The sequence below is a fragment of the Mesoplodon mirus genome (genome assembly GCF_964341445.2).
Source record: "Mesoplodon mirus genome assembly, chromosome: 5".
NCBI lineage: Eukaryota > Metazoa > Chordata > Mammalia > Artiodactyla > Ziphiidae > Mesoplodon > Mesoplodon mirus.
The window spans coordinates 57,608,164-57,635,691 of NC_138980.1; the positions used below are offsets into that span (position 1 = coordinate 57,608,164).

The following is a 27,528-nucleotide window of genomic DNA, read 5'->3' on the forward strand; positions in this document are numbered from 1 at the left end:
CAGAGGTCTTCCTGTGGCTGGGGGCGGCCTTGTCCTGCCTCAGATCTTCCCAGCCACCATCTGTCCTCAGCACTGGGGATGGGGGTAGTTAGAACATCAGTCAGGCCTGCCAGCATCACACTAGGATGCAGCAGCCCAGGGAGCAGGTGGCTAAAACACAGAACTTACTGTGTGCCGGGCTAAACATAACTAAACATAACTCTGAGATAGCTTAGATAGCTTAGAGTATTTTATTTCCATTTGACAAATGGGGAGGCTGAGGCTCAGAGAAGCTAAGTAACTTGCCTGAAGTCTCACAGCTTGGAAGTAGTCAAGCTGGAATCCAGGCCATGTGACAACAAAATCTGCTACTAAACACTGACTGAGTCACAGCTGAAGTGTGGCCCTCCAGCCCACAGCGTTCCCACACTCTAGAGCGGTGTTCACTGGGGTGCTGGTAGGTGCTGGTAGCAGGCTCCTGGGTAGTGAAGCATGGGGAATGCTGGATTAAAGAAAATTCAAGGGTTTTCTTTGCTGTGGGACTTGTCAGAGCCTTTGATGTGTTAAGGCACCAGTGTGACTCTCCCAGAAGGGTTGAGTCTGCAGGACTTCTCAAACTGACTTGACCAGAGTCATTTCTTCTTGGTAAACAAGCTCCCCAGTCTTACAGATGGGGAAATGAGGCTCAGAGTGGGGAAGCAATTACCCCAGGGTCACACAGCAAATGCTTTTGACAATCAGAAACCTATATTCACTCACCACTAGCCACCCTGCCACCAACCCTCTTCCTCTGCTCCTGGAGCCCTGGTCCTCTCCCCTGGTACCACCTGGTTCCCGTGCCTTAGATGTTCACCATCCTCAGTGAAGCCATGATGTCTCCCAGGCCAACAGCAGGAGGAGGAGAGAGAAGTGCCTCTGCTCTTCAGGGGCTCATGTGGGGACTGGATCCACTTCGTGCATTGTTGTCATGTGCCCCAGGAGCAAAGGGCAGGCAGGCAGGCTGCATGCACTTTTTATGGCTAGGCCACCTCCCAGAACAGTAAACAGAGGGGCAGGCAGCTGGCACCAGAGCCCTGTAGGGAGTGAAGGCCCCAGGGAGCAGACTCCTGCCCACCTCTGGAAGGGAGTTCAAAATAGCAGCTTTTCTCAGGAGTTTTTAAAAAGTGTACTTCAAGTTCATATTCCTCTTAATCTTTTTTTACTATTCCTCCTTCTTGGCCTGACAGCACCTACTAGTCCTTTAGGCCTCAGTTTAAAATCACCTCCTCCAGGAAGCCTTCCAGACCCTCCAAGATAAGCTGGGAGCTCGCTCTGGACTCCCTGGTGCTCTGCTACCCTGATACCTAGAGCATAGCTCAGACTGGGAACTTCTGGGTGGCAAGGACTGTACATTCCCTGGGCCCAGCCATACCTGGCATATGGGGTGCCCAACGAATGTCATCTGTTGAAAGAAAACCCTGAGTTGAAAGTATTTGAAAAATTCAAAAGACTGAAATATTGAATCTGATGACTCTGCTTACAAAATGGACTTAAAATTTAACAGTCTCATAGACTTACTCTAATGATGTCCTGTTTTGATCTTTCAGAAGTATTTTAAAGGTGACCTTGTTGTAGGCCTACAGAGACTAGGAGAGACTATGCAGTTGCTGAGACGGGTGAGGATGATTTACACTTCGTTAGCATTTTCCTTTCATGCTATGTATAATGATTTTCATACATTTTTAAAAAGAGAAAAAAAATTTTATTCTTGAAGCTGCATTCAAGAGGTTCCACTCTCTGTGCAACCCCTTGCCCAGCTGTGAGTCTGCTTGGTCCAGAGCAAGTTCTCTGGGGCTCCCTGGGGCCTGGGCCCTGAGGGACAGCCTGGTGGGGAGGTAGAGACTTGGCAGGATGGACTCTGCCCCTCTGTCCCCCTTCAGAGGCCTTCCCCACAACCTGGAATCTCCATTGAGAATTTGAGTGAGGGAATATGGCTCTGTGGCCCAGAGGCTCTTGCTCAGGCCCAATCCTGCGGGCTTTGCGCTTTGCATCCAGCCTGGAGAGGGTTTGGTGCATGTTACGCCAGGGCGGGGGGTGGGGGGGCAGGTAGAGGTGAGGCTGCAGGAAAAGGCAGGTGTGAGCTGACACCCTCCCCCTCCCCCCCTCACGTCACGGTCTGCAAGCCTTCCATCTTCTCTCGGTTCCATCTCCTTTCTCCAGGAGTCTAGTCCCTACAGCAGCCTCCCACCTTTGAGCCTCTGGAGGAGGAGCTGGGTGGCCCCCTCACCTAGCCCCCTGGGGATTAAGACCTCCCACCCCAGGCTCCCTTGTCCGCCTGAGGCCTAGATCACCGGAGCTGGAAAAGGTCCTTATCCAGCAGGCTCGCTGCACAGATGGGCCCAGGGGATGCAGGGGCTGCGTGGGTGGTTGGTCCAAGGTTACTCAGCTGGTCAGTGGCAGGGTTTGGGACTCAGACTAGGCCTCCTGGGCCCCCACAGGAGCCACATTCCTAGCCCCTGAGTCCTCAAGGCCCCCAGCCCACAAGGCTGGTCGGGGGGCTACGGTAGGTACTCCTCCTTGACAGGCATTGGGGAGGAGGTGCCCAGGAGGCTGGCAGAGCTGGGGCACAGGCCCCCCAGGGGTGGCCCAGCTGGAGTGGCGGTGACATCGTGGGCGGGAGGGGGTGGCTGTGAAGGTTGCTGCTGCTGCTGCTGTTGCTTCTTCTTGTTCACTTTGCGCTCCTTTGCCCGCCGGTTTTGGAACCAGATCTTTACCTGTGGGGTCAGAGAAGAGAGATGGGGTAGGCGGTGGGGAGACCGAATGACAGAACAAGAGGAAAAGAGGAAAGGCAGTGGAGCTCTTGTTTTTCGATGTGGCGCTTGGGGCTTCCCTCTTGCTCCGGCTACCCCAACTGTTCATGGACCCTGAACACGTTCTCCCCCTCTGGAACTTGCTCCCCTACTCTTAAGACAACTTCCTCGTAACCCTCTTCCTCTCCATCTTCCAAAGCCATGCTCTAACACCCCTCCTCCAGGAAGCCTTCCCTGTTCTCCCTGTGACTGCTCCCTCCTCTGGATTTAAACCGCACTGATTAAAGCCCGCTGTAGCCTATAACTAATCAGGCCCCCATCCCCCTTCTGGTGGTCAGGGATATTGGGTTTAATTGGCCGGGGGATTGGCAGCAGCTCAGTTTCTATTGTGTTGTATGACCCTGGCTGGGAGACAACCTCTCTGTTCTCCTCCCTCGACTGAGCTCCATAATCTGCCTGGCAGCCTGGAGGCCAGACTCCCGGTACTGCTCCCGTGGCTGAGGTGGGAGCCCCACACACCTGACGTTCGGTGAGTCCCAGGTTGGCGGCCAGCTCTGACTTCCGCCGTATGGTGATGTAACGGCTGTAGTGGAATTCCTTCTCCAGCTCCAGGCGCTGGTGGTCGGTGTAGACCACGCGGTATTTGTCCTTGGTCCGGGTCTTACCTAAGAAGCAGAGGTGCCAGGAGGAGAGGTGAGTGGGGAGGGGAGCTTGCAAAAGGCCAAGGCAGGGCTCCCGGGAGGAAGAGCAATCCAGGGCCCCTGAAGAAGGACCTTGAGGGAGTAACAGTCATTATCCCAGGCTCAGGCTTCGAGACTCTCAACCTGGGAGGCAAGCACTGTTCTCATGCCCATCTGGGGGGCCCTAAGGCTCAGAGAGGGGAAGCAACTTGCCCAGGGTTACCCAGCAAGCTGCGGGTGGAGTTGGGGGTTTCAGGCCAAGTCTCCTGACTGAGAGCCCTACTCTGATTGCCAGGCCCACCCAATTTCGTGCAACAGTTCCCAGGTGTGGCTGCACAACAGACATGCGGGGAGCTTGTGAAAAACACAGCTTCCAGCGCGTCAGTGAGAACGTGAAGTAGAAAGCTGTGGCGTGGAATCTCCATTTTTCACAAGCCCCCAGGTGGTTCCAATTTGGGGATCCTCAGACCGCAGGTCTGAGCACTAGAGACTTGGAGGAAGGAACACCTGGCAGCAAGGGTAGCTTGAGATAACGAGACGTCAGCTGCTCCTCTCTCCTGTGCGCAAGGAGAGCAGGAAGGGCCGCCACAGCCGGAGGCCGAAGCAGGAAGCTTGCAGGAACTGCCCTGGGGTATATGCTCCTCAATTCCTGTCAAACGCCTGGTGGTTGGTGGCCGCACAATCAAACAGAAAGGACTGGGGCTGCCGGTGGCTCCCCAGGACCTGTCAGGCTCTTCAGAAGGCCCTGGTTCTAGGCGCCAAGCCCTGAGCTGGGGACTGCTCTGCCCGGAGCCATCTACACTCCAGCCTGTGCCCAGGCACAGAGCAGGAGTACTCAGATCAGCCCACAAATATTTACTGAGTTCCTGCTGTGGCCAAGTGCTGGGTACAGCAGTGAGCAAAACAAAAAGTCCCTGCCCTCGTGAAGCTTAGGTTCTAGTGGAGGGAGATGGGCAAAAATAAAATAAATATGGAAATTATTTGATATGTTGATTGATGATAAGTATTTCAGAGAAAAAGAAGGACTGGGAATTTAAGGAGGAGTGAGGCTGTGATTTTAAATAGAGTGGTCCATGAAGGCCTTACCTTGAAGGGGAACTTAAGCAAAGATCTAAAGGAGGTGAGGGAAGGAGCAATGCAGCTGTCTGGGGAAGAGGTTCCCAGGCGGAGGGAACAGTAGGTGCAAAGGCCCTGATGGGGTCATGCCTGCCGCCTGAAGATTAAGGACCAGTGAGGAGGCTGGTGCACCTAGGGTGCCGTGAGCCAAGGGAGCGGACAGGTCGAGCCGGGCCTGTGAGCCCCGGAAGGGACTCTGGGTTTTACTCCGTCTGGGACAGGAGCCATTGCAGGGTTCTGAGCAGAGGAGACAAGAGGTCTGATGTAGGATTTAAGATTACTCTGGCTGCTGCATGGAGAACAGATTGGTGAGAAGGGGGAAGTGTGGGGAGACCTGCCATAACCCAGGCAGGGTTGGCTTGACTTCCACACGAGGCTCAGCCTCGTGGATTTGAGGAAGTGGATTTGAGGACCGACTGGGTTAATGTCAGGGATCTCTTTCGGGCTGGGATCAGAGGTCCGTCTGGAGAGAATATTAAGAGTCATGGGCCTCCCTGGTGGCGCAGTGGTTGAGAGTCCGCCTGCCGATGCAGGGGATACGGGTTCGTGCCCCGGTCTGGGAGGATCCCATATGCCGCGGAGCGGCTGGGCCCGTGAGCCATGGCCGCTGAGCCTGTGCGTCCGGAGCCTGTGCTCCGCAACGGGAGAGGCCACAACAGTGAGAGGCCCGCGTACAGCAAAAAAAAAAAAAAAAAAAAAAGAGTCATGCTTGGCCTGGGCTGCTGTCGGGGCCAGACTCAACACCAGTTTCCTTGTAAGAAGCTGAGCGCAAGCACTTTTTAGACCCACCCATGTGTCCCACCAGGGCATGGCGGGTCTGCATAACCATCGAACCCATCCCACTTCAGCCAAGGGCCCCCGCAGTAACCTGGCCTTCATCTCCCTGGCCCCAGCTCTGGGCCTGCCCGCTCCTCGGCACCACTGCGCTAACCACCCTCCCACCAGTGCCATTCCAGCCCACACAGCTTGGCAGGACAGCGCTGGGCTCCTCAGAGCCAAAGGGTTTGTGGAGAACAGGAGACAACACATGTTCCTCGGCTCTTTTCCTTGGGCTTCCTGCCAGAGTAGCAGAACCACACTGGACTCTTCCACAACCACTGACCTCAGCCCACTGCCCGACGCAGCACGGGACGGCCTTGGCCCTTGGCCAGGCCTAGCCCAGGAAAGGGACAAGGGAGTGGCTGCCGAGGCCTTGGCTCCAGATGGGGCCCCTCCTTGACCTAGAAAATTCAATGCTGGCTCAAAAACTGTTCTGCCTAATGTACCACCACTGAAACCCAGCAGAGCTCTGAACCCACAGCCCCACTGGGTTCACTGGGCTAAAGCCAGAAGGGGTCATGGGAGTTTAGTCTCCTCCCACTTTATAGATGAAGAGACTGACGTTCAGGATGGTTATACAGCGTCCAGAGGTCCAAATAAGAGAGGCCTTGTGAGTCCTTCTAGTCCAACCTCCCTGTACAGTCAGGGTCATTGAAGCCCCAGGGTGCCATGGACTTGCCCAAGGCCATTTCACCAGGCCTGCAGGTCTCGCTCCTGCTCTAGTGCACAACTCCTCACCCCATCAGATTTAGGGTCCACAGAGACTGCTATAGGGCCCTCTAAGCATTGGCAGCAGAAGCTCAAACAACAGACCACCCATCTACTTGTATTTCTGGGAAGAGAGGGTCCAGACCATGGTGAGGGCAGATCCCTGAAAGCGCTGGGCTGAGGCTGGATGGCCCACAGGTTGAAAATGCCTAGAAGATTCACAGCCTGAGGTAGGGGGAGGAGGCTCCCTGCCCACCCAAACCTCAGCCTGAGAGATTATAAAAGACACCCCCCCTTCCCTCAGGCACCCAACCCTCGGTCCCATCCTTCCTGATGAGCAAGTGGGGATCCACTGCACCCATTTCATAGTTGGGAGAAATTGAGGCTCAGAAAAGTTCACTTGCTGAGGCCCATCCTTTCTGGTAATGGTATAAACCTGGGCTCAGGTTTCCTGACCTCCAGCCAGGCTCTTTTGGGTCAGGGGACGGACGGAATTAGATGAGAGATGGGACTCTAGCTGCATAGTTACTCCTCTCTGCATAGTTACAGACTCTAGCAAGGCTGGCAGTGAAGACCCAGCCTACAGGCTCTGTCACCCCCTCCCTGGACCCAAGAGAAGGGCTGGTGGGCTCAGGAACACATTGGCCACTTCTATCTGGTGGAGTTGCTCAAAGCACACAATTTTATTGCTAAGAAAATGGCTCTGCCAGAAAACAAAATGTTTGATATCGCACTGTGTGGTCCAGGAACCAGGGAGTCCCACCTGCTGTCCAGAAGGTGATAATGGGAACATCCTCCTTGGGGCCCAACTTGGTGATCTCAGCCTCATTTAACATGCACATGCCCTTTGACTCATTAATCCCACTTCTAGGGATCAATCCCACAGAAAAATGCCCAAAGAGGTAGCTGTTTCAAATAGCACAGAACTAAGGACAATGTACATGTCTATGAGTCAGGACTGGCTAATAAGATAAGCGATGGTACATCCATGGAGAGGAGCACTACACAGTCACTAAAAAGAAATTACAAAGCTCCGTAGGTGCCAATGTGGAGCAATTTCTAAAAATATATTGTTAAGTTTAAAAAAAGGCAAAATGTTGTAGATAGTATGTTGCTATTTTTGTATAAAAATGGAATACACACACACACACACTCAAACATGTTTGTGCACCGAGTTCTTTCTGAAAGAATACACAAGAAACCAGTAATGGGGGTTGGCATGCCTTAGAGAGGGGACTAGAGGCTGGGGAGCCATAGGTAGGAGGGAGTCTTTGGGATGTTTAAATTTTTACCATGTGCAGATGTGAATTTGTATTTTTAATGACAATCAGGAGCCCTGGGCTCCAGTCCCAGCTCTGGGCCAGAACTCCCCACTGCCGTGAGCAAACCTCCTTTCCCCTCCTGTGAACACCTGTGCCACCCTGGGGGCCCAGGAGAGAGGGGGCAGGGAGGTGCGTGACAGTGGTGGGGCAGGGAGAGGGCCCAGGATGAATGATTTACAGGCCCTTGGGACACTGGGCCTAAGAGGGAAGTCCGGGCTCCTGTAACAGGTGTCTGATGGGGGCCAGGCCACTCCCAGCCACCTAACGAATAACCCTCTGGGCCAGATGCCAGTGCAAGTAGGTGGGAGGGAGGGTGGGAGCCCCCCTACCAGCTCTTAGGGGTGAAGCATGGGGAGAGAAGAGCCTTGGATAACTCTGCAAATGAGAGGCTTTCTCTCTGCTCTGGCTGTGGGATGTGAGGAATGGCCCATCCATATGCATCAGGCTGCCGTGGAGGTAGCAAACTTCCCATCCCTAAAGCATGCACAGTAGAGGTCCTGGGAAGCTCCAGGCTAATGGTTCTAAATACCTGACCAGCAGCCTCAGAATTGCTTGGGGAGCTTTTTAAAAGCACAGATTCTGGCCCAGAAGTTCAGACTCAATGGGACTGAAGTGGGCCTCTGGGATTTGAAACTTGAATAGCTCTCCAGGTGACCCTGACATGTGGTTGTTTGGGCAAGTAGACCTCCGGGGCTGTGCCATGAAGCTTCTCAATGGCTGGGTGATCTAGGACACCTCACACCTCTCTGAGCCTCAAATTCTGTATCTGTAAAATGGGGATAATTATTATTGTAATAATGGCCAATGTGTCCATGTGTCAGGCACTTTGCATACATCTCTCAACAACCTATGAAGCTGTGCAACTGTTATCCCTAGTTTACAGATGAGAAAACTGAGTTTCAGCAAGGTCTGCACATCTGGAAGGTGAGATTTAGCCCAGGTCTGTCTAGCCTCAGAAACAGCATTAGAACCTATGGCCCAGTGTAAGGTCTCCCATAATGATCTCCAACTTTCGGGTGTACAGGGGATCACTTGAGATGGATGGATGAATGATGCCTAGCACAGTACCTGGCACACAGTAGGTACACAGGGAAAGGTAGATCTTATTCATTTCCATGGTGGCATAACCACATGGCAGGGATCCTGGGAAATGGATCTGAGCGATGGGCTGTGTGTTGGATGAGACTGTTTATTTACAAGGTCCCTTCCAACTTGGAAACATGAAGCTTCCAATGTTTGTTGATGCTCTGATTATATTTGTTATTTTTGCTGAAAGAATTCTAAGACTGATTTCCCTGTCTGAGAGTCTAGAAACTGGGCCTGCCCAGCTGGAGGATAGAGGGCAGGAGCCTGGCGGTCTGCAGTGGGGCCTCCCCATCTAGCCTGGGCCAGAGTTCAGCCTCTGCTCCCAGGGTGGGGTAGGTGCCCCCAGGGTGGGGTAGGTGCCTCCAGGAAAATTGAGTGGCCTCTGGGTCAGCACGTCCTTTGACCTCTTCCTGCTGGGTTTGTGGCCCTGAGGGATGACACTGCCAGCTCTGGCCCTAGGGCTTGGAACACAAATCCATGACCCCTCTCTGTGTGGTCCAGCCCCACTGGCTGTATATCAAAATCCCCACAACCCCGACCGACACACACACACACACACACACACACACACACACACACACACACACACACACACACACACACACACACACAGAGGAATGCACATATGCATGCATGGATGCTTGTTAAAAATACATATTCCCAAGCTCTCAGATCTATTGCATCCTGGTCTCCCTGCCATCTTTAACAAGCCTACCAGAGGGGATTCTGAACCACCAGCTGGAGTCAGTAGGTCCTGGTCCCAGTTCTGTGCCATCTGTGTGGCCTTAAATAAGTCCCTTCTCCTCTCTGGGCCTCAGTTTCTCCTGTGCATCAGAAGAAGGTTTGGTGTCAGCTCCAAGGGCCCTGTAGATTCTGAACTTCTGTGTAGCTCTGAGTCCTCCCTTAAGGACCTGGGCCCAGGTCTGCATCCTTAGCTAAAGGACTTGACAAGTGATTGAATTTCTCTGGGCTTTCCTTCCCCCGGGGAACAGAATGGGTGTGAAAGCAGTTTGCAAAGGGCAAGGAGCTATGGACACAAGGAAAACTGAGCTATTTGCAGAAGTGGATGTTGGAGGAATCCCTCGGGAGAGGGGGGCATGCTGCCTGATGGGGAGCCGCAGGGCAAAGAACATTGGCCTAGGGGTGGGGAGGTCTGGCCAGGCCACCAGCCAGACATGTGATGTTCAGCTTGGACCCATGTCCTCATCTGTACCACCAGTGGGTGGGACTTCCGCTGCAGCAGCCCTGACCCACCCAGTTCAATGGTGGACGGATATCCTCCCTGGGCAATGAGGCTCTCTGCTGGGCCCATGACTGGTCCTTGTTCCGGCTGGTTTGCGGGTCCCAGGCTGCTCTAGCACAGTTCCTCATTCACCCCTGCTCATTCCTGGAGCAGGGGCGTGGCTGGCATGGGGGCGGGGGTGAGATGAGAGGAGGATAGGCAGGCCAGCCACGCTCAGGGGCCCTGTAGCCTTAGGCAAGCTTCTCCACCCCACTGTCACCCTCCTTCCTAGTCACAGCACTCAGTTAGCACCGCCCCCTCCTCCTCCCAGGCCTCTTCCCCTCTCCTGTCTTCTCAAGGGGGTCCACAGTCTGACTTGGCTACGAGAAGCAGTGAAGAGGACAGAAACTTCAGAGTCAGATAGACGCAGTGGTTCTAACCCAGCCAGGCCAGGTGCCAGCAGTGGGAACCCAGGCAAGTCACTGAACCTCTCTGAATCCCAGTTTACTCATGGGTCAAATGAGGACATGAATGCCTCCTTTAGACATGGTAGCTGTGGAGATTAGATGTGATCATTTCTTTAACAAGGTAGTTAGTAATAAAAGCTATCTGTGTCAATGATGAAGAAGAAGGAAGAGGAGGAGGAAGAAGAAGGAGAAGATGATGACTGCAGAGACAATAGAGGCAAGAGGGATTCCTCAGTGGAGAATAAGGAGCCCATCTGGAATGGATTACATTCTAGAAACTCTTGAGCGGGATTTTCCTGCACTGTCCTATATGACAGCTACTAGCCACATGTGGCTATTTAAATTAAAATTAATTAAATGGAATTAAAAATTCAGCTCTTTAGTCACACTAACCATATAGCAAGTGCTCAATAGACACGTGTAGCTAGTGGCTAGCACACTGAACAGCATAGATAGAGAGCTATAGAAAGTTCTATTGGACAACACGGCTAGATCAAACTCCCAGCCAGGGCTAGATGCTCACACCCTCATAGCATACCTAACCAGACTGCTTGGACTATCTACAAAGCAGCCTGTTCTTGCATCCATCACCCATTTATATTCTTCCCAGGATTTTCCACAAGGGGCACCAGAAATAAGGGGCACCCTTGGCCTAGAACAGCCCTTCTAAGAGTTGCAAGCAGTGACTGCATCCCTTCACATCTTCTTCTGGGCTGAACAACTTGAGGCCACCAGCTGTTTCCTGGTGGAGTCTCCAGGCCTCTGTCCTACCCTGGCCATCCTCCTCTGGTCTGGAGGTGAAGTCCCTGCCTAATCATCCACAGGCGTGGGTCCTGAAGAGTCACATTTGGGGCAGAGGGGCAGGATGGGGCTCTGGACTCCAGCCCTTTTCTAGCTCATTGAGGAACCTTGGCAAATCCCTTCCCCTTGGTTCCTGGCTCCCTGAATGCTCTGTGAGGGCAGAGACCATGGCACCTTGCTCATTTGGTTCCACAACAGTGCCAGACACACACAGCGAATACTTGATGAATCCTTGTTAAACTTAACACAGACCTACTGCTTCCTGGTCTTCCCCTCGCAGTAAATGGCCCCCATCCTCAGCCACTCAGGCCAAAAGCCTAGGTGGCACATCCCCTGCTTCCCACATCCAATCCATCAGCTGGTGGCTCAGCCTCTAAAGGACATCCTTCTGTCCAGCTCCACTGCTCCCACAGCCTTAGTCAAATTCACGAACCTAATGCAGAAATGTGCTGTTCTGGGGTCGAAAATACCTGCATTTGAAAAAATAGCGAGTACTCAATAGATGCTAGTTCATTTTATTATTACTATGGGAGGTGCTCGGTACTTATTTGTTAAACAGTTCATTCCTGTTTTTCATGGGTGGGGGGTAGATTAAAAACAAACAAACGAAATAATTACGAACTGTGATGAGTGTGAAGGAAAGCAATGGAGCTGAGAGCTAGATTAAGTGGCGGGAGGCGGTGGGGGAGGGAACCTACTTTATTTAGCTTGGGGCAGCTAAATGTCACCTCCTGGAGGAGATGACATTTAAGCCAAGATATGATGGTTGAGAAGGAGGTTTCCATGTCACCAATGGGGAAGAATATCCCAGGAAGACAGAACAGCATGTGCAAATGCCCTAAGGCAGAGAGCAGCAACAGAGGACCAGCTCTGTGAGGGACCCCGTCTGCTTCTTCTGGCAGGAATCTCTAGCACCTAGCAGAATGTTTGGCACAGAAGAGAGACGCAGAGACTATTACTGCCTGCCTGCCTACATGACTGAATGAAAGAGGCATGTGATGAGCCTGGAGAGGTTAGCAGGGCTTTGAGCCCTGGGGTGAGGCGTTTGGATTTGACTTCAAGAGAAATGGGAAGACATCAGAGGGGGTTGAGCCTGGAGTGTCAGTCTCGGCTTTCACTAACGTCTGCTCCCTCTCTCTGGTGATGCTGAGGGATCTATGTGTGGCATCCCTATAAGGTTGATGGGCAAGTATGGCAGGGGGAGGGCTTAGCATGTTAACACGGTGATGGACCTGACTCCAGATGTAAATGTCTCCAAATCCCAAGAGCTCCAGGACAGAAACTTGAGGGGTCATCTCATTAAGATAATTCCTCATCGACAAGCCAGGCTTGCTGCTAACAAAGCGGTTTTGGACCTTCAGAACAGCTCCCCAAGCTCTCAGCAGCAATATCTGCCAAAGTGTGCATGTGGGGGGAACACCCAACTGAAAAAAGCCTTCTGCCACCTTCTAACTGGGTCACTCCCCCCTTCCCAGGTACATCTGAGAGATGAGGTGGCAAATGGAGTTTCTGCCTTGAGAACCAGTTTTAAACAGCCCAGCACCTGCTGTGCCCATCCCCCCCCTCCAGCTTTTTATAGCTCATCTCTCACTGGCCTCCTTTTCCCCACCTGGACTGGAATGCACATGGGGAGGGGTCTTGGGCTCCCATTCTGAGTGTGTTGCTTTATTTTTATTTTATTTTATTTTATTTTATTTTATTTTATTTATTTATGGCTGTGTTGGGTCTTCGTTTCTGTATGAGGGCTTTCTCTAGTTGTGGCAAGTGGGGGCCACTCTTCACTGTGGTGCGCGGGCCTCTCACTATCGCGGCCTCTGTCGTTGCGGAGCACAGGCTCCAGACGCGCAGGCTCAGTAGCTGTGGATTACAGGCCTAGTTGCTCTGCGGCATGTGGGATCCTCCCAGACCAGGGCTCGAACCCATGTCCCCTGCATTAGCAGGCAGATTCTCAACCACTGCGCAACAGGGAAGCCCTGTTGCTTTATTTGATAGATGCTCATTAGGCTGTAGAGTCTAGGTCTGAACACTGTGCAGCAGCATCCCAGCTGTGTGAGCTTGGGCAAGCCACCTTACCCTCTCTGAGCCTCATTAACTTTATCTGTAAAATGAAGCTAATAATAGATCCTCACACCTCTTAGAGTTGTTATGAGACTTAAGTGAGATCATCCATGCAAAGTTCTTGGCACAGTGCCTGGCACATGTTAAAAACTCAGCTGATGCCACAGTTATTAGCTTTATCGTGAGCTCCTACAATGTGCAAGGTATGGTGAGAAGGACAGGACTGATTAGCACTGCTCCTTGAGGGGATAACAGATGGTAGATGGCAGGGATCAACAAGACAGTCAGTGATAAATGTTGTTCAAAACAAGGGCCTGGTACAGTGTTTGTAGGGGAGGGAACCAAGGAGGGCTTCCTAGAGGAGGTGGCCTTGGAGAAGAAGCAGGATTTGACCTGGTAAACATGTAGGAGAGGGAAGGGAGGGCAGTTCAGATCAAGGGACCCATAATAGAGAGGCAGGGAGTGTGAGGTGTGTACTCGCGTGCACCTGCTAAGGACTAGTAGAGATGGTCACGGGCACCAGTGCACTGAGCGCCTACTTTATGCCAGGGTCAGGGCTATGCTCTACTGGCACCATTGCTTCAAGGTGTAATCTTATTATCTTAATGTTACAGTGGAAGAAGCTGAGGCTCAGAGAAATGATCCAAATTAACTTGCCTGAGGCTAATGCAGCTTCTGACAGAAATGCAATCCCAGGCCTGAGGCTCCCACGCCCGACGCTTAACTGTCCCAGGTAAGCATTTCTGTATCTCGGCAAAGTAACAGGAGAGTGGCTTCAAGAGTGGGTTGGGGCCAGTTCTCAAGAGGGCTCTGAAATGGAGCTGGATTTTACAGCAATGAAATGGCATAAAATGAAATGGCAATTCCATGGCAGTGGGGAGCCATGGTTTAGAGGGCAGCTAGGGCATCAGAGAGAGGCTGAAGGTGAGAGGCCAGGTTGGTGACTGTGGCAGTGGGCCAAGGGAGAGGGTCTAGGATGTGGTGGGGAGAGGAGGGTTCATCCCCTCCACGGGCCTCAGTTTCTCTATCTGTAACCTGACAGGGATGGACCAAGATCTAAACCCTGCTGCAAGAGTCTCCTCATCTGAGCGGACATCTCCCGACTTGTATGGGACCTGAGCCACCCCAATGGGCCATTAACCTGTGAAAAACTACTCACAAGGAATTGGAGGCTAAGCCTTCAGCAGAAGGATAATTTAGAAACTTCCTAAGGAAAATGCTGATATTTATAGATGCAAACGGGGAAGACAGGAAAAAAAAATAGAGCCCCTTGTAGTCATTTCCTATCCTGGCCTCAGTCAAGTGAAAGTCATCACTCAGAACTGGTTAATGGGTAACATAACAGCCTCTCCCACATCTTCCCCATCTTCCCTGCCCCCTCCTTAGGGAAAGCTGGCATCTTAGTCCCAGCCTCAGCCACGCCTATTCCCCAGGTGAGGATGGAGTACTGTCCCATCCATGGAGTAGGGAGAAGGGGGCAACCAGGCTTCTACCACTGGCATGAGCTGCTCAGCTGGACAGTCATGGGTCCCATCTCTAGGTTGAGATCTCATCTCTCCCCTCTTCTCCCAGAGCTGTCTTACTGTCCCTCACACTTGCCCTGTTCATTCATTCAACAAAATGTATTGAGCACCTACTAAATGCCACACACTGAGTTGGGTGCCTGGAATGTAGTCATGGGTCAAATAGACATGGTTCTGGACTTCATAGGAGTTTACCTTGGTCAGTGGGTGTGGGAATAGACAACACACAAACACACAAATAAGTAAGTTAGTGCTCTGAAGGAAACATGGCAAAGATGATCAATGGGTATTGGGGGTGGGGGGTGCCTACTTTGGAACATCATGGAGGACCTCTCTGAGGAGGTGGCCATTAAGCTAAGACCTGAATGGTGAGAGAGAGCCTGCAAAGAGTCTGGGGAAAGAGTTTTCCAGGGAGAGGGAACAGTATGTGTACAAGACCTGCCTGCAGTAGCACATACAGCTTTGTAGACCTCAGGAAGGAGTGTAGATTTTGCCCTAAATATAAAGGGAAGCCACTGGAAAATTTTAAACTGACTCATCCAACATATATCCCAGCCCAGCCTCCACTTGTGTGAAACTGGAACATGCCTTAAAATCTCCAGGCTTCAGTTTCCCATCTCTGTGTCTGTTCTCTAACTGTCCAGTTCAGATATTCTAGAATGCTAGAGGCACAGAAGGGGGAAGAAGGGGCAAGAAGGGTACAATAAGAACAGGTGACCAGCAACATCTGGGGAGATGGCATGCACTGACCTTCCCTCTGCTGTCCCAGACAACAGCCTTACCCAGGAAACACCCCCAGAGACCCTGTATCTTCCCTGCCCAGAAGGAGAAACTGAGGCCAAAGAGGAGAGAGGCTTGGCCTCTCTTTCAGGGAGGGTCTGTAACCCCACCCCAATTCTGCCCCCACCTTAAGAGTCAGAGTCAGATGCTGCCTGAGTGGACAGGCAGCAGCTTCTACCTTCGAAAACGCAGAATGGCTCTCACCTGGCTCCTGGGGTGGCCACTTTCCTCAGGAGCCCCCAAACCTCCCTCGGCCCTTCCTTTTACTTTCTGGGAGTGAGGGTGGAAAGGACTTTTGCCTTTGGGCAGAGTTACTCCTAGGCCCCCTATGTGCCCAGGGACAACGGTTTCCAAATGACTTCCGAGACGAGAGCTGAACTGAGTTCGGCAGCTCCAGTGCCCAGCGGGATGTGACTTGCCTGACATCACACAGCCTGGAAGCTCCCCAGGGTTCCTGCCAGTCCTCTGACCCCCACTGACCCACTCTCTCCCCCTCACACAGTGCTGGCCTCTCTCCAAGTCCCCGCCCCTGGGGAACCTCCCCATCCATCTCCAAAGTCACCTGATCAGCAGGAAGTAACAACCAGAATAAAGGAGCAGGAAAAGTGGGCTTCCTTCTTCAGGGAACAGACACAGAACTGCAGGACCCTGAGGGTCAGTGGCCCCAGACACTTCCTCTTATATAATCTAATGCAAAATTCTCAACCGAGGTTTATGGATAAAGCTTTTGGGGGCCTTTAGAACCCCTGAAATTGTCTGCCCGATTAGGAAACACTTTTTTTCTAGGGAGAACATTTATACTTCCCATCAGATTTCACAAAGGGGTCCTTTTGTAACTCAAACAAAGGTACAAGACCCTTCCCTCTTATGGGATGGTAAAACTGAGACCCAGAAAAGATGGCTGATTTAAGAGACGCTGTTCAGAGGATTAGAGCACAGGCTTGGTCAAATCCCAGCCCCACCATTTACTGCTTATGTAGGTATAACTATACTTGCACAACTCTGTAACCTCTCTATGCCATAGTTTCTTCATCTTGAAAACGGGGGTGATGATAGCACCTATGATAAAGTTATAAGAATTAAAAGATATTAGGTCAGTGCCCGCTCCGTTAGTAAGTGTTCCATAAACATTAGCTGTTATTATTTAGCCAAGGCCACAGAGACAAGTGGCACAGCTGGGACAGAAACCCCAGTCCTCTGAGGCCTCCGGAGGCAGACAGGAGGTTCTGTGTCCCTGGGACTCCCAAGGAGGTGGTACAAATACAGCCAAACTTGTAGATCAGCCCTCCCCAGCATCTGCTGGGAGTGTGTGGGGACATGAAGGTGAAGAGAGAGAGGAGGTGGGGGATGTCCTAGGCTCGCTCCCAGCCGGGGGAAAGGGAGGAGGGGCTGGACATCAAAGGGTGGGCAGGCCAACTTCCCGCCCCTAAGGCCAGGTGGCCTTTGTCAGGACAGGCCGGACACAGTCGGGACAATGGGTATCATGTTCACTTTCTGGCCGACAGGAGTCACTACCGAGCCAAGGCCCAGCCTGTTACATGACAAAGGGGGGACCTAGGAAGGAGGTCAGGCCGCCCCTCATTAAAGCTGAGCCTTTGTCCTGCCCCCTCCCCTGCCTTTGAAGAGGGTGGATCCAAGAGGCCTGCCTGGGGGCAGAAGGTTCACAGGCTCAGGAGCCAAACAGTAGCCACCTTCCCAACTGCTCCTACTTTCCCCTCCCCCAGGGTCAAGAGTTCAGGGCGAGCCCTGGGATGGTAAGGTAGGGACCCTTCACCACCACCAATCTAACCAAAGAGGGCTCTTTTTTAGTCCAAATGATATGACCCACCAATCTCTTCATTGTATGGATGGGGGACTGAGACCTGGAAAGGGAAGTGACTTATGGGTGTTCACATAATCAGTGCATGTCCTTTGGGGCTTTGCAGCCCCTCTTTGGGGCTGGGATAGGGGTGCATGAAACGGATGACCACCAGGGCCAGTGTTGCTAAAAGTTTACCCTGGGATAAAGGTCTGGGGAACTGTGTCTAGTTCCGGCCTTGCCACGCAACCACAAGGCGTCGTTCTTCATGGCTGGGGTCTCAGTCTCCCTGTCTACAGGGAAAGACAGATTGTGCTTCCCGAGGCTCCAGGATTCAGAAGGGGGAAGCTGAGAGAACAGCCCCCAGGGACAGAGTCGGGGGTGGGCACACTCTGGAACCCAAGCAGGGCCGGGGCAGAGGTCAGACAGGGGGCGGCTGGGGCCTCGCTCTAGCACCTGCCGGCGCCCAGGGGAACCGTCCAGAGGCGCAGGGTGAGGGAGGGGTGCTTACCGCTGCCACCGCCGCCTCCGGCCGCCACGCTGCGCCGCATCCACTCGTAGGGCGTCCGCCTCTGCGCTCCGGGCGAGGACGGTGCGCCTGGGCCGCCGAGGGGCTGCGCCAGGAGACCCGGCCCAGGCCCCGGGGGCGCGGGCACCGCGCTAAAGTCCGGAGGGGGCCCGAATGCCAGCGGGGCCGGGCTGGCGGTGGGGGCCGCGGGGCCCGGACTGTAGGCGGCGGCCCATTCGTCCTTGGGCGCAGAGAAGGGCGTGCTCCAGGCCGCAGGGGGCACAGGGCCCGGCTCCACGTGAGAGTAGCCGGTGAAGTCGGGGTACTGCGGAGGCGGCGGGGGGCCGTAGGCTTGCGGGCCCAGGCCGAGACTGGCGGGCCTGGCGGGGCCGGGGTACACGGGGGATTCCTTGTCCAGCACATAGCCCACGTACATGGTGGCCGCGGGGCCCCCCGCGCATGCTGGGCCCTGGAGCCGCCGCAGCCGGCCGCCCCGACGAGCAACTGCTCACCTGAACTCCCAGCCCTGCCGCCGCCCGCCCCACCCAGGCCTTTTATAGCTCCGGACCGCCACGGCCCCAGCCGAGGCGGGTTTGCATTTCAAAGCGGGGGGAGCCTCCAGGCCGCGAATCAAAGGGGGAAACCCGTCGGGGGCGGGGGGTTCAAAAGGAGACAAATTGCCGCCCCAAGCGGGAGGTGGACGCCGGGGCCAAGGGGGGTGGGGGGCGCGGAGGGCGCATCCTGAGCGAGCATCGAGGCATCGCTAGGTGTGGGAATCTCCTGCGAGGCCCCAACCTAACCGCCCGAACACCTCGACCGCCCCGCAACCCCCTTTTACAGGTGGAGAGAAGGGATCCGAGGGGTTCAGGGACGCCAGGCCAGCGTCACGCAGCCACACCGGGCCTGTGGCGCAGTCCGCAGGGACCAGTTGGAGGTGAAGGGGAGGAAACGCTGACTTCAAACGGGGTTCCCGTCTTTAAGGTAGCGGGTCCTTAATCTTTTGCGGGGGGGCGGGGAGGGGTCACGACCCCTCTGAGTGTCTCTTGAAAGCTGTGGATGTTTTTCCCCCGGGGGGAAGATGCACATATGCACATACACGAGTCTGCAAACAATTGGGGAGTTCACCTGAGTTGGCTCTCTAGAGAAAGTTCTTAGAGAGGTGGCGTAGCGACATTCTTTTAGAGACATTCTAGCGAACTTCTCACAATTCTCTTGGCAACCCCCCTACCCGCGCCCTCACTCCCACCTTTATTTTAATGAGACGTTTCAAACATACACAAAAGTAGAATTGTAGAGTGAATCACTATATACCCATCACCAGTTTCAACCGTTATCAAGATTTTGCCACACTTATTTAACTGACTCGCTTCCCTTTTTTTGCTAAAGTATTTTGAAAGAAATTTCAAACATCATGTCATTTTACCCCTACTTACTTCAGCATGCATGTCTAAAACACATGGGCATTTTCTTACATAATATGCCATTATCACACCTAACAAAATTAACACAGATTCCTGGATCTAGAGACTGTCATACGGAGTGAAGTTAAGTCAGAAAGAGAAAAGCAAATATCGTATATTAACGCATATATGTGGAACCTAGAAAAACGGTACAGATGAACCGGTTTGCAGGGCAGAAATAGAGACACAGATTAGAGAACAGATGTATGGACACCAAGGGGGAAAGTGGAGGTGGTGGTGGTGTGATGAATTGGGAGATTGGGATTGACATGTATACACTAATATGTATAAAACAGATAACTAATAAGAACCTGTTCTATAAAAAAAATAAATAAGTAATTCAAAAAAATTAACACAAAGTCCTGGGTATTATCTAATACCCAGTTCATATTCAAAGTGTTTCATTTGATTCAAAGATGTCTTTTTAATAGCTGGCTTATCCTAAAGCCCTGATCTATTTATTATGGTTGGGGCTCTCTTGTATCTTAAATGTGTCATGCATCTCCCCGCATCTTGCCCAATTAAAGACTGCCAAGGGCTTCCCTGGTGGCACAGTGGTTGAGAGTCCGCCTGCCGATGCAGGGGACACAGGTTCATGCCCCGGTCCGGGAGGATCCCACATGCCGCGGAGCGGCTGGGCCCGTGAGCCGTGGCCGCTGGGCCTGCGCGTCTGGAGCCTGTGCTCCGCAACGGGAGAGGCCACAACAGTGAGAGGCCCGCAAAAAAAAAAAAAAGACTGCCAAACATTTCACAGCTACCGGGTTGGGGGGTGTTAAGTAGTTGAGAGGCCATCAGTGAACCGTGAGTGGGAGCAAAGTAGAGGGATTTGGGGAAGGATTCATGAAGGACAGGGCTTTGGATCAGAAGGCCTGTGGCAGATGCGTTGCCTCCCCACAGAAGGTTCAGGGCCAAAGAGCTGCACAGAAGCCCCCTATGGGATTTGATCCTCCAGCGTTTCCTGGGAGCCCCCTAATTGTTCAGGGACATGTGACCCCCAGAACGTGGGCAGAATCAGGGTCTTATGTATTTAAGCTGTCTGTCCCTTGGGTCACCACATTAGCTAGGGCAGGTCAGCATCATCTCAGGGCTAGACAGATGTGTCAGGATCAGGACACAATTTACAGGGCTCAATGCCAAATGATGTAAGATCCCTTGTTCAAAAATTACTATAAATTTCAAGATGGCAACGGTAGAGCATTCAACCAAGCATGGGGCCCTTCTAAACACTGGGCCCTGTGTGACTGCACAGCTGACTCACCCATGAAGCTGGTCTTGGTCAGAATCTTGTTCTTCTGCAGCTCTGATAGCTACTGAAGCAGAGTGAGGGACATTATGCCCCGGGTGCCCCTTCCTGCTTGGAGGAACTCTTTTCATTGCACAGATGGAAGCAGTGAGACCCCGAAAGGAAAGGGGTTATGCCCGAGTTTATGCAGCAAAATGAAGGTTGTTCGTCGGAGGGGGGAAAGAGGGCTGCCTGAGTTGTGGCTGACATGGATGAGCTCATGACTGCCTTAGCAGGGAAGGTCAGGAAGTGGATGTGTTGGTGAAAGTTTGCTCAGCAAGTCCTCTGGAGTGCTGGGCTCTGCCCAGGACCCAATTTTTCAAGGGGTCAGTGAGAAACTGGGAAGAATACAGAGAAGGGAGAAGAGACCCAAGAGGACTGAGCTCTACTCTCAGAGTTGATGTAACCAGGACTGCTCAGAATGGAGGAAGAAAAGACCTGGAGAGTGACTTGAAGGTCTGAGTTTGGGGCAGGGGACAGGGCAGACCTAAGACCTGAGAGAGAAAGCTGCAGGCACAGAAATGGATTCCAACCCACCCATAGTAAAGTGCTCTCTAGAGGGCGGTCGTGAAAGAGAGAGTGAGCTCACCATCACAGAAGGTATGCAGGTGACTGCTGGAGGTCCCCAGTCAGGGATGCTGCTGAAAGGATGCCTGTCCCAGGGAGTGAGAAAGTCGGTACCCTCTAGGTGCCCTCTAATTCCAAGAATATGCTACATCAGACCTAGATGGAAGGCTTAAAGTTTGGGACTAGGTATAGGAATTCATTTGTTCATGTGTTCATATGTTTGATAAATGTGTATTAACATTCCTCCTTTGTGCTGACCCTGTGTCAGGTACTGAGCGAGGCTCTGCACTTGGGGTGCTTACAGAAGGGGAAGGGGGAGAAGCAGGTACGAATCAAATGATCACAAATAGGAGCAAAATTACATCTCGGTGAGGGCCAGGCATCCGGAGAGTTTTCCCAAAGGGAGGAGACATGGAAGTCTTGCAAGAGGAAGTGACATATGAGTCAAGGCCCTGGGGAACAGGGAGGGACACTGTGGGCAGAGGGACAGTGTGAACAGAGGGGTTGAGGCTAGAGGGGACACGTGGTCCTCCAGAACTGAAAGACCAGTTTGGAGTTCAGTGATGGGGGGCGCACAGGACAGGGGCAGGAGAGGAGTGTGGAGAGAGACGGAGCACGGCCTGGCAGGACAGACCTGATGAGGGGTGTAGGGGGTTGTTATCAAGGGTTTTGCGTTGTGGGAAGGGGGCTGTGGCTGGCGTGTGGAGAATGAGCCAGAGGAGAGATGGGAAGCCTGAAAGCTGCAAGGAAGCTGGGCAGGGGTCCAGGAGTGACAAAGACAGTGTCCAGGACTTGGGTTGTGGCTGAGGGATGGGGGACTTTGCAGGCAAAGCAGGGACTATTTCCCTAGCCAGGGAGAGAGCAGAGTTAGGGAGGCCTAAGGCCTGGGGGGGCGCATCCCAGCTGCTCCGTGGTACCCTCAGTGCTGTCCTCTCCCAGGGTGGAGGCAGGAGGTGCCTGCCTCTCCACAGACACCTCCTGGGCTGGCCTCCACCCACCCCCACCCCACCTTGGGCCTGCTCTTTCCTGAGCCCTGGGTACTGGGAAAGGTGGGACAAACTGGCCCCATTTGCTGGATGAGGAAAGGAAGCAGGAAGCACAGAGAGGTCTAGGTGCCTGGCCAAGGTCACAGAGGTACAGAGCTGGGCACAGAAGCTAGGTCTCCTGACCCCACTGGCCTTTCTTGCTGCCCAACCAGAGCGCCCAAGGGGTCCTCAGCCAGCCCTGCTGATCCTCCAAACGGCACCCCTGGTCCATGTAGTGTAGGAGTGCAAGGCTATCATACATTTCGTAGCATCCTGATCATGCAAGACTCTTAGAGAGTCAACCCACACTCATTTTACAGGTAGGGAAACTGAGGGCCAGAAGCCTAAAGAAAGGATTTTTTTCCAAGTTCCCACAGCAGGTCAGTTCTGTACTGGAATCAGACCCAGTTCTTCTGATGACCAGCTCGGCGCCCTTTCACTGCATCTCTCTGAGATTGCAGGGTTTGCCCTTTTACCTGTGCTGAAATAATAACAAGAGCACCATTATTTATTGAGCATTTACTAAGTGCCAGGCATCATGCCAAGTTGTTTGCATGTGTTAATCTCATTTCATCCTCATGGCAGCCTGGTGAGGTCGGGTCATTGTTATCCCTGTTTTACAGATGAAGCTGCTAGAGCTCAGAGAAGTGAAGTTACCTGCCTGAAGCCACACAGCAGGTGAGTGGCCTGTCTGGAAGTTTTTCTTTCCTCTCCAGCTGAGCCACCTGGAAGGATAGTGAACCTGTATGTGCCCCTCCCCTCACCCCAGGGTTTTTCTTAAACAAATACCTGATTCCTCTTCCTCCTCTAGCTTCCTCATGCAAAAGAGCCTCAGCTCCCCCCTCACCCTCACCCTTAGATGGACCCCTGAGTCAGAGACCTGAACTACCCCCCATGTGACACCTCTGAGGACACTGTAACCTTGTTTAAAAATTTCAAGCTAGGTGTCTGAAATCGCAGGTCTTCCCCCACCTTGGCCTCTGACTCGCCATGTGACCTTGAGTCCTTGCCTCCCTGGGCCTCAGTGTCCCCGGGTGCCCACTGGGGACTTGTTACTTTGGACATCCGTCCAGCTGTGGCGCTGTGACCATGTGTGGGTGGAGAAGCCCTTCCTTGACCATGTCGCAGCCTCTTCCTCTCTGACAGCCCCTTATCTCTGGGAGCGGCCGTTTATTGGAGCCCTCCTTCCCTCTGGCTCCCCGGGTGGGCCCCTCTTCCCTCTGGAGGTCCTCCCTCTGGGCTTCTCTCACACACCCAACCAGGGCCTTCTGGGGTGGGGCTCAGAGACATGGCCTCATAAAGATCTTGGTGATAACTTGGTTTTTAAATCAGGTTTATGGCCCTGAAAGAAAGAGGCTCTGGGCTTAGCTTCCTGTTGGAAGTGATTTGCTTAAGAGAAGCTGGTGGGCACCATGGCCAGCATTAGGCTTACCTAGACTGCCCCCCCCACTCCCAGCCAAGCTTCGACCTCACTCTGTGACCTTGGGCAAGGAACTCTCCCTCTCTGAGCTGTTCCTGAGGTGGAAGTGAGGATGGTGATCTCTGCCCACCTTCAGGGGGCAGGTGCGAGGCTCATGGGTGAGTGCTGGAGCTGCTGGGAGCCCCCTCCCCCCTCCCCTCTCCCCTCCCATTACGGTCCTCTCCTCCTCCTGCCCCCTTCAGAGGCTGGGGCGCCACCTGCTGGCACTTTGAGGTACTACTGGAAGGCTCACTGGCTGCCTAGTCTCAATCTTGACGCAAGATGTGCTGATTCCCCTCCCCCTCCCAGTGGAGAAGCAGAGGCGTGGCCTGGGGGGGCAGTCCGTCAGTACACAGCCACTTAGGGAGCGGAAAGGACGCTAGAGCCAGAGACCCAGGGGCAGAATGTGCACATCTGAAGGAGCACTGTGTCTGACCCATTGTCCAGAGGAGATACAGAGGCCAGGACAGGAAGGTCACACTGTGAGTCAGTGGTCAAGCATGGACTGGGGCCCAGAAGTCCCAACTCCCAGCTGAATACATTCCCGCAGCCTCTGGGATGGATAGAGTCAGGGTGGGGGCAGTCAGCCCACAGTCGACTACCGTAGCCTCCCTACTAGCCCCCTGCCTTGCCTCGCCTCTTGCCCCTGTTAGCCAATCCTCCACAGCGTACCACCATGATCTCATCGGTGCCCTGCTTAAAATCCTACACTGGCCCCTCCTGACCCTCAGGACAAAAGCCAGACTCCTGTCGGGCCCACAGGGCCCCTTACTACCTCTCCAGCCTATTCCCCATCATGTCTCCTCTGTGCCTCAACCATTCTTTTCTTCCTGTTCAAACACACCAGGCTCTTTCTGGCCTCCAAGCTTTTGCGCATGCTGTTCCTTCTGTCCAGAACACTGTTCCTGCCCCTGCATTGTAGGTGGCCTCTTAACCTCAGATCTCAGTTGAAATATGTCTTCCCCAGAGAAGCCTTAATCTACCTAAACAAGAACCCCACCTACCCAGCCTGTTATTCTGACTCTTTTATCACATTTGTCACAATTTTTATATTAGTAATTTGTGGTTTGCTTATGAGCTCTATGAGGGCAGGGCACATAGCAGGTGTTCAGTTAACTTGAATTGCATGGATAAACGGTGGGAGAAACAGAAGGGCCTGGGAGTCAGAGGCCCCATTCCAGACCCGCTGTGTGCCCTCAAGAGGGTTCTGGCCTTCTCTGAGACCCAGTTTATCCAGTGAGGGGGAGATATGTGGCCTCTGAGGGCCCTGCTGTTCTGATGATCCTTGAGCCATCTGTGTACCAGAAGGACACTCTTGTTCCCTGGGGCACTGAGACCAAGGCCAGCTGGAGGCTGGGGAGAGGCTGAGGCGGGCAGGGTCTTGAAGCCCTTGTTAGGCCTTGGTGGTGACAGCCTGGGCCAGCATAAGCAGTTCTAGGAATCTAGGTTGGGAATGTGGCCTGAAGCCGCCACCGGTCCCTCTGCCCCACCAGCCAGCCACTATGCTGAGTGTCCAGGAGGGGAAGGGGCAGTTTCCACTGTGCGCCTCTTTTCACTCCCCCACCTGTAGGTACAGGGACCTACCTGCTCAGGGTGTGCAGGGAGGAAGGACACAGTGCTGGGGGTCAGGAGTCCTGCATTCCAGGCCCCTTCTGTCTCTGCTAACCTCAGGCGAGTCCCCTCTGCTCTCTGGGCCTCAGTTTCCACGCCTGTCACTCTTAGGACTCTTCAGGCCCTGACATCCAAGATGACTGTGCCAATGCCTGGGACATGTGTGCTGCATCCTCAGCCCAGGCTGGGGGAGCTTGGGAGGGGGGGCAGCGCCGGGAGCGTGGGAGAGCCAGATGTGGTGGCTGCCGGGGCTGCCTGAGTGAGCACTGAGCTGGCCTACTGGGAATTCTCCCACTCAGGCGCCCTTTCCGGGCCCCCTCCCCCGCCCCACGGAGAGCTCTGGCTTCCGGCTCTAGGCAGCGTGGGTTGGGGGGCTGAGGAGGGGGTTCAGTTCAGCCCAGTTCCCTCCTTCAGGGAAGAACATGAGCCTGAGAGTCTAGACCAGAACCTGGGTGTCCGTCCTGGTCTCATATCACAGTCACTTTCCATCACGGTTGGACCAGCTTCCCTCCAGCCCTGCTGGTGGACTTCTATGACAGCAGCTCCCAGAGACACCCGAGAATCAGGCACCTTCTGTGGAGCTTTCTCACTCTGCCCTAGTCCTGGAACAAAACAACTTCGGTGCAGGTGTTATTCAGGCCTCTCAACAACCCCATTTTACAGCTCAAAACACTGAGGCTCTTTGAGCTCAGATCATGTAATTCGTCTAGGGTCACACAGCTAGGAAGTGGCAGAGTTGGATTGGAACTACCCATATCAGAGCCCAGGTTCTTAATCCCCGAGCATGACACTGTGCAGTGGGAAGGGGACGTGCTGAACCCCAAGGCCTGCGGCTCCTCCCTCCCTCTGTATCCCATCCCACTTCACCTCAGGCAGTGCTCCCCACGCTCCACGCTCCACCCACCCACTCTCAGCCTAGCCTCTCCCAAGACAGGATTGTCGGAGGCTGGACCAGGCTCCCAGCATCTGGGCAGGTGGGAGACTGCTTGTGGCTTATCCTGTCCCCAGTGGGGCTGGGGGCCACGCTGACCACCCCAGCGTGACGGCACTGCATTGCCCACTGCACACTCCTTCAGAGTACACAGGGGAAACTGAGGCCCAGAAAGCGGAGAGCTCAGCCTAGGGATACACAGTGGTGGGCTACAGCTGGAATGGGGGAGACACACTATTTCAAGAACACTTCAGGCACTGTACTTAGCCCTTGAGGTGTGCATTACAAATCACAACAGTCTTTCAAGTCATTCCTTGAATTATCTTCATTCTTCAGAGGAGGAAACTGAGGCTGAGAAGTTTAACTGCCTTGCCCAAGATCATGTAGCTTGGAACTGCAGGAGCCGGGATTTGAACCCAGCTGTCTCCGGCTCCAGAGCCTTCCCTGTCAATCATGACCCTTCTTCCTCAACTGTCCAGCCCTCAGTGAGTGCCCTGTGGTGTTCCATGTGGTTCTGCATCCCCCAACCCCATCTCAGCTGTGAGGAGGCATAACAGTCCTGGTGCCTGCCAAGGGTTAATGGTGGTAGGGGCTAAGTGATTCCAGATGGGCCAGCCGGATGCCTGGGCTGGCCGGAAACCAGCAGCCGCCAGCTTCCCAGGGGAGCCACCAGCGGCCGCCCCCTCCCCTCTGTGCTGCCTCTCTGGCCCCCAGCTGTCCCCTTGCCCTGGGGTCCACCAGCCTCCTCTCCCTAGCTAGAGTCCACCTCTAAGACACTTGTAGACAAAGCATCCCAAGGGCCCTCCGGCACAGTGAGTCCACCCGTGTTATGAACAGATGGGGAAACTGAGGCTCAGAGAGGACATGGTAATTATCCAAGGCCACACAAGAAGTGCACAGCTGGGTCTCCTGACTCCCAGACTATCTATTTTGGGTACTGGGAGTTGAAATGCCTCCTTGTTCTCCCGCACTGACCTGGTCCGAGAAGTTGGGCCAAGGCTTTAGAGGTGAATGGCCAAGGCAAATGCCTGGAGGGAAGTTGTAAAGACTGATGGAACCTTTGGGCAGGAAGACCTGACCCGTATTCCCCTGTGACTCCATTGCCACCAAGCTGGACCAGGCCCCCTCTCTTGGGAGGCTCTCACGGCCCCCACCACATTGCCTGGAGCTTGTCTGAGAACGCTTCTCCCTCTGTGTGGTCCAGCCAGATGCTCTGCTGGGCAGTCCCCACTGGGACAAGACCAAGAAATGAGTGCAAGATAGGTTACCGTGGTTGGCATGAAATCCCAGCCTCCTTCCCCCCATGAACAGGAACCTGGGGTGAGGCCCAGGAGGAAAAGGGTGTAGACAGAGGGCAGGATGGAAGGAGCTCTGGGCAGAGTCAGGCTTTACCTGTGTGACCTGGGACACCTTTCTTCCCCTCTCTGGGACTCCATTTCCCCATGTGTACAGTAATGGCGGCAGGGTGACACAACCCAACTCTATGTCCTTTTAAAATGAGGCCCTTGGTCAGGAGTCTGTGATTAGAGACGTGTTC

General features: G+C 53.7%; 1 protein-coding gene across 1 annotated transcript; it reads right to left on the reverse strand.

The window, feature by feature from the left end:
* Positions 1-2,328: 2,328 nt before the first annotated feature.
* On the reverse strand, positions 2,329-18,092 carry CDX1 (caudal type homeobox 1; the record flags this gene model as incomplete). Its single annotated transcript, XM_082623338.1, has 3 exons — positions 2,329-2,732; positions 3,288-3,433; positions 17,660-18,092. The coding sequence occupies 3 exons, from the start codon at positions 18,090-18,092 to the stop codon at positions 2,517-2,519; spliced, it is 795 nt and encodes a 264-aa protein (XP_082479464.1). The 3' UTR covers positions 2,329-2,516.
* Positions 18,093-27,528: the final 9,436 nt, after the last annotated feature.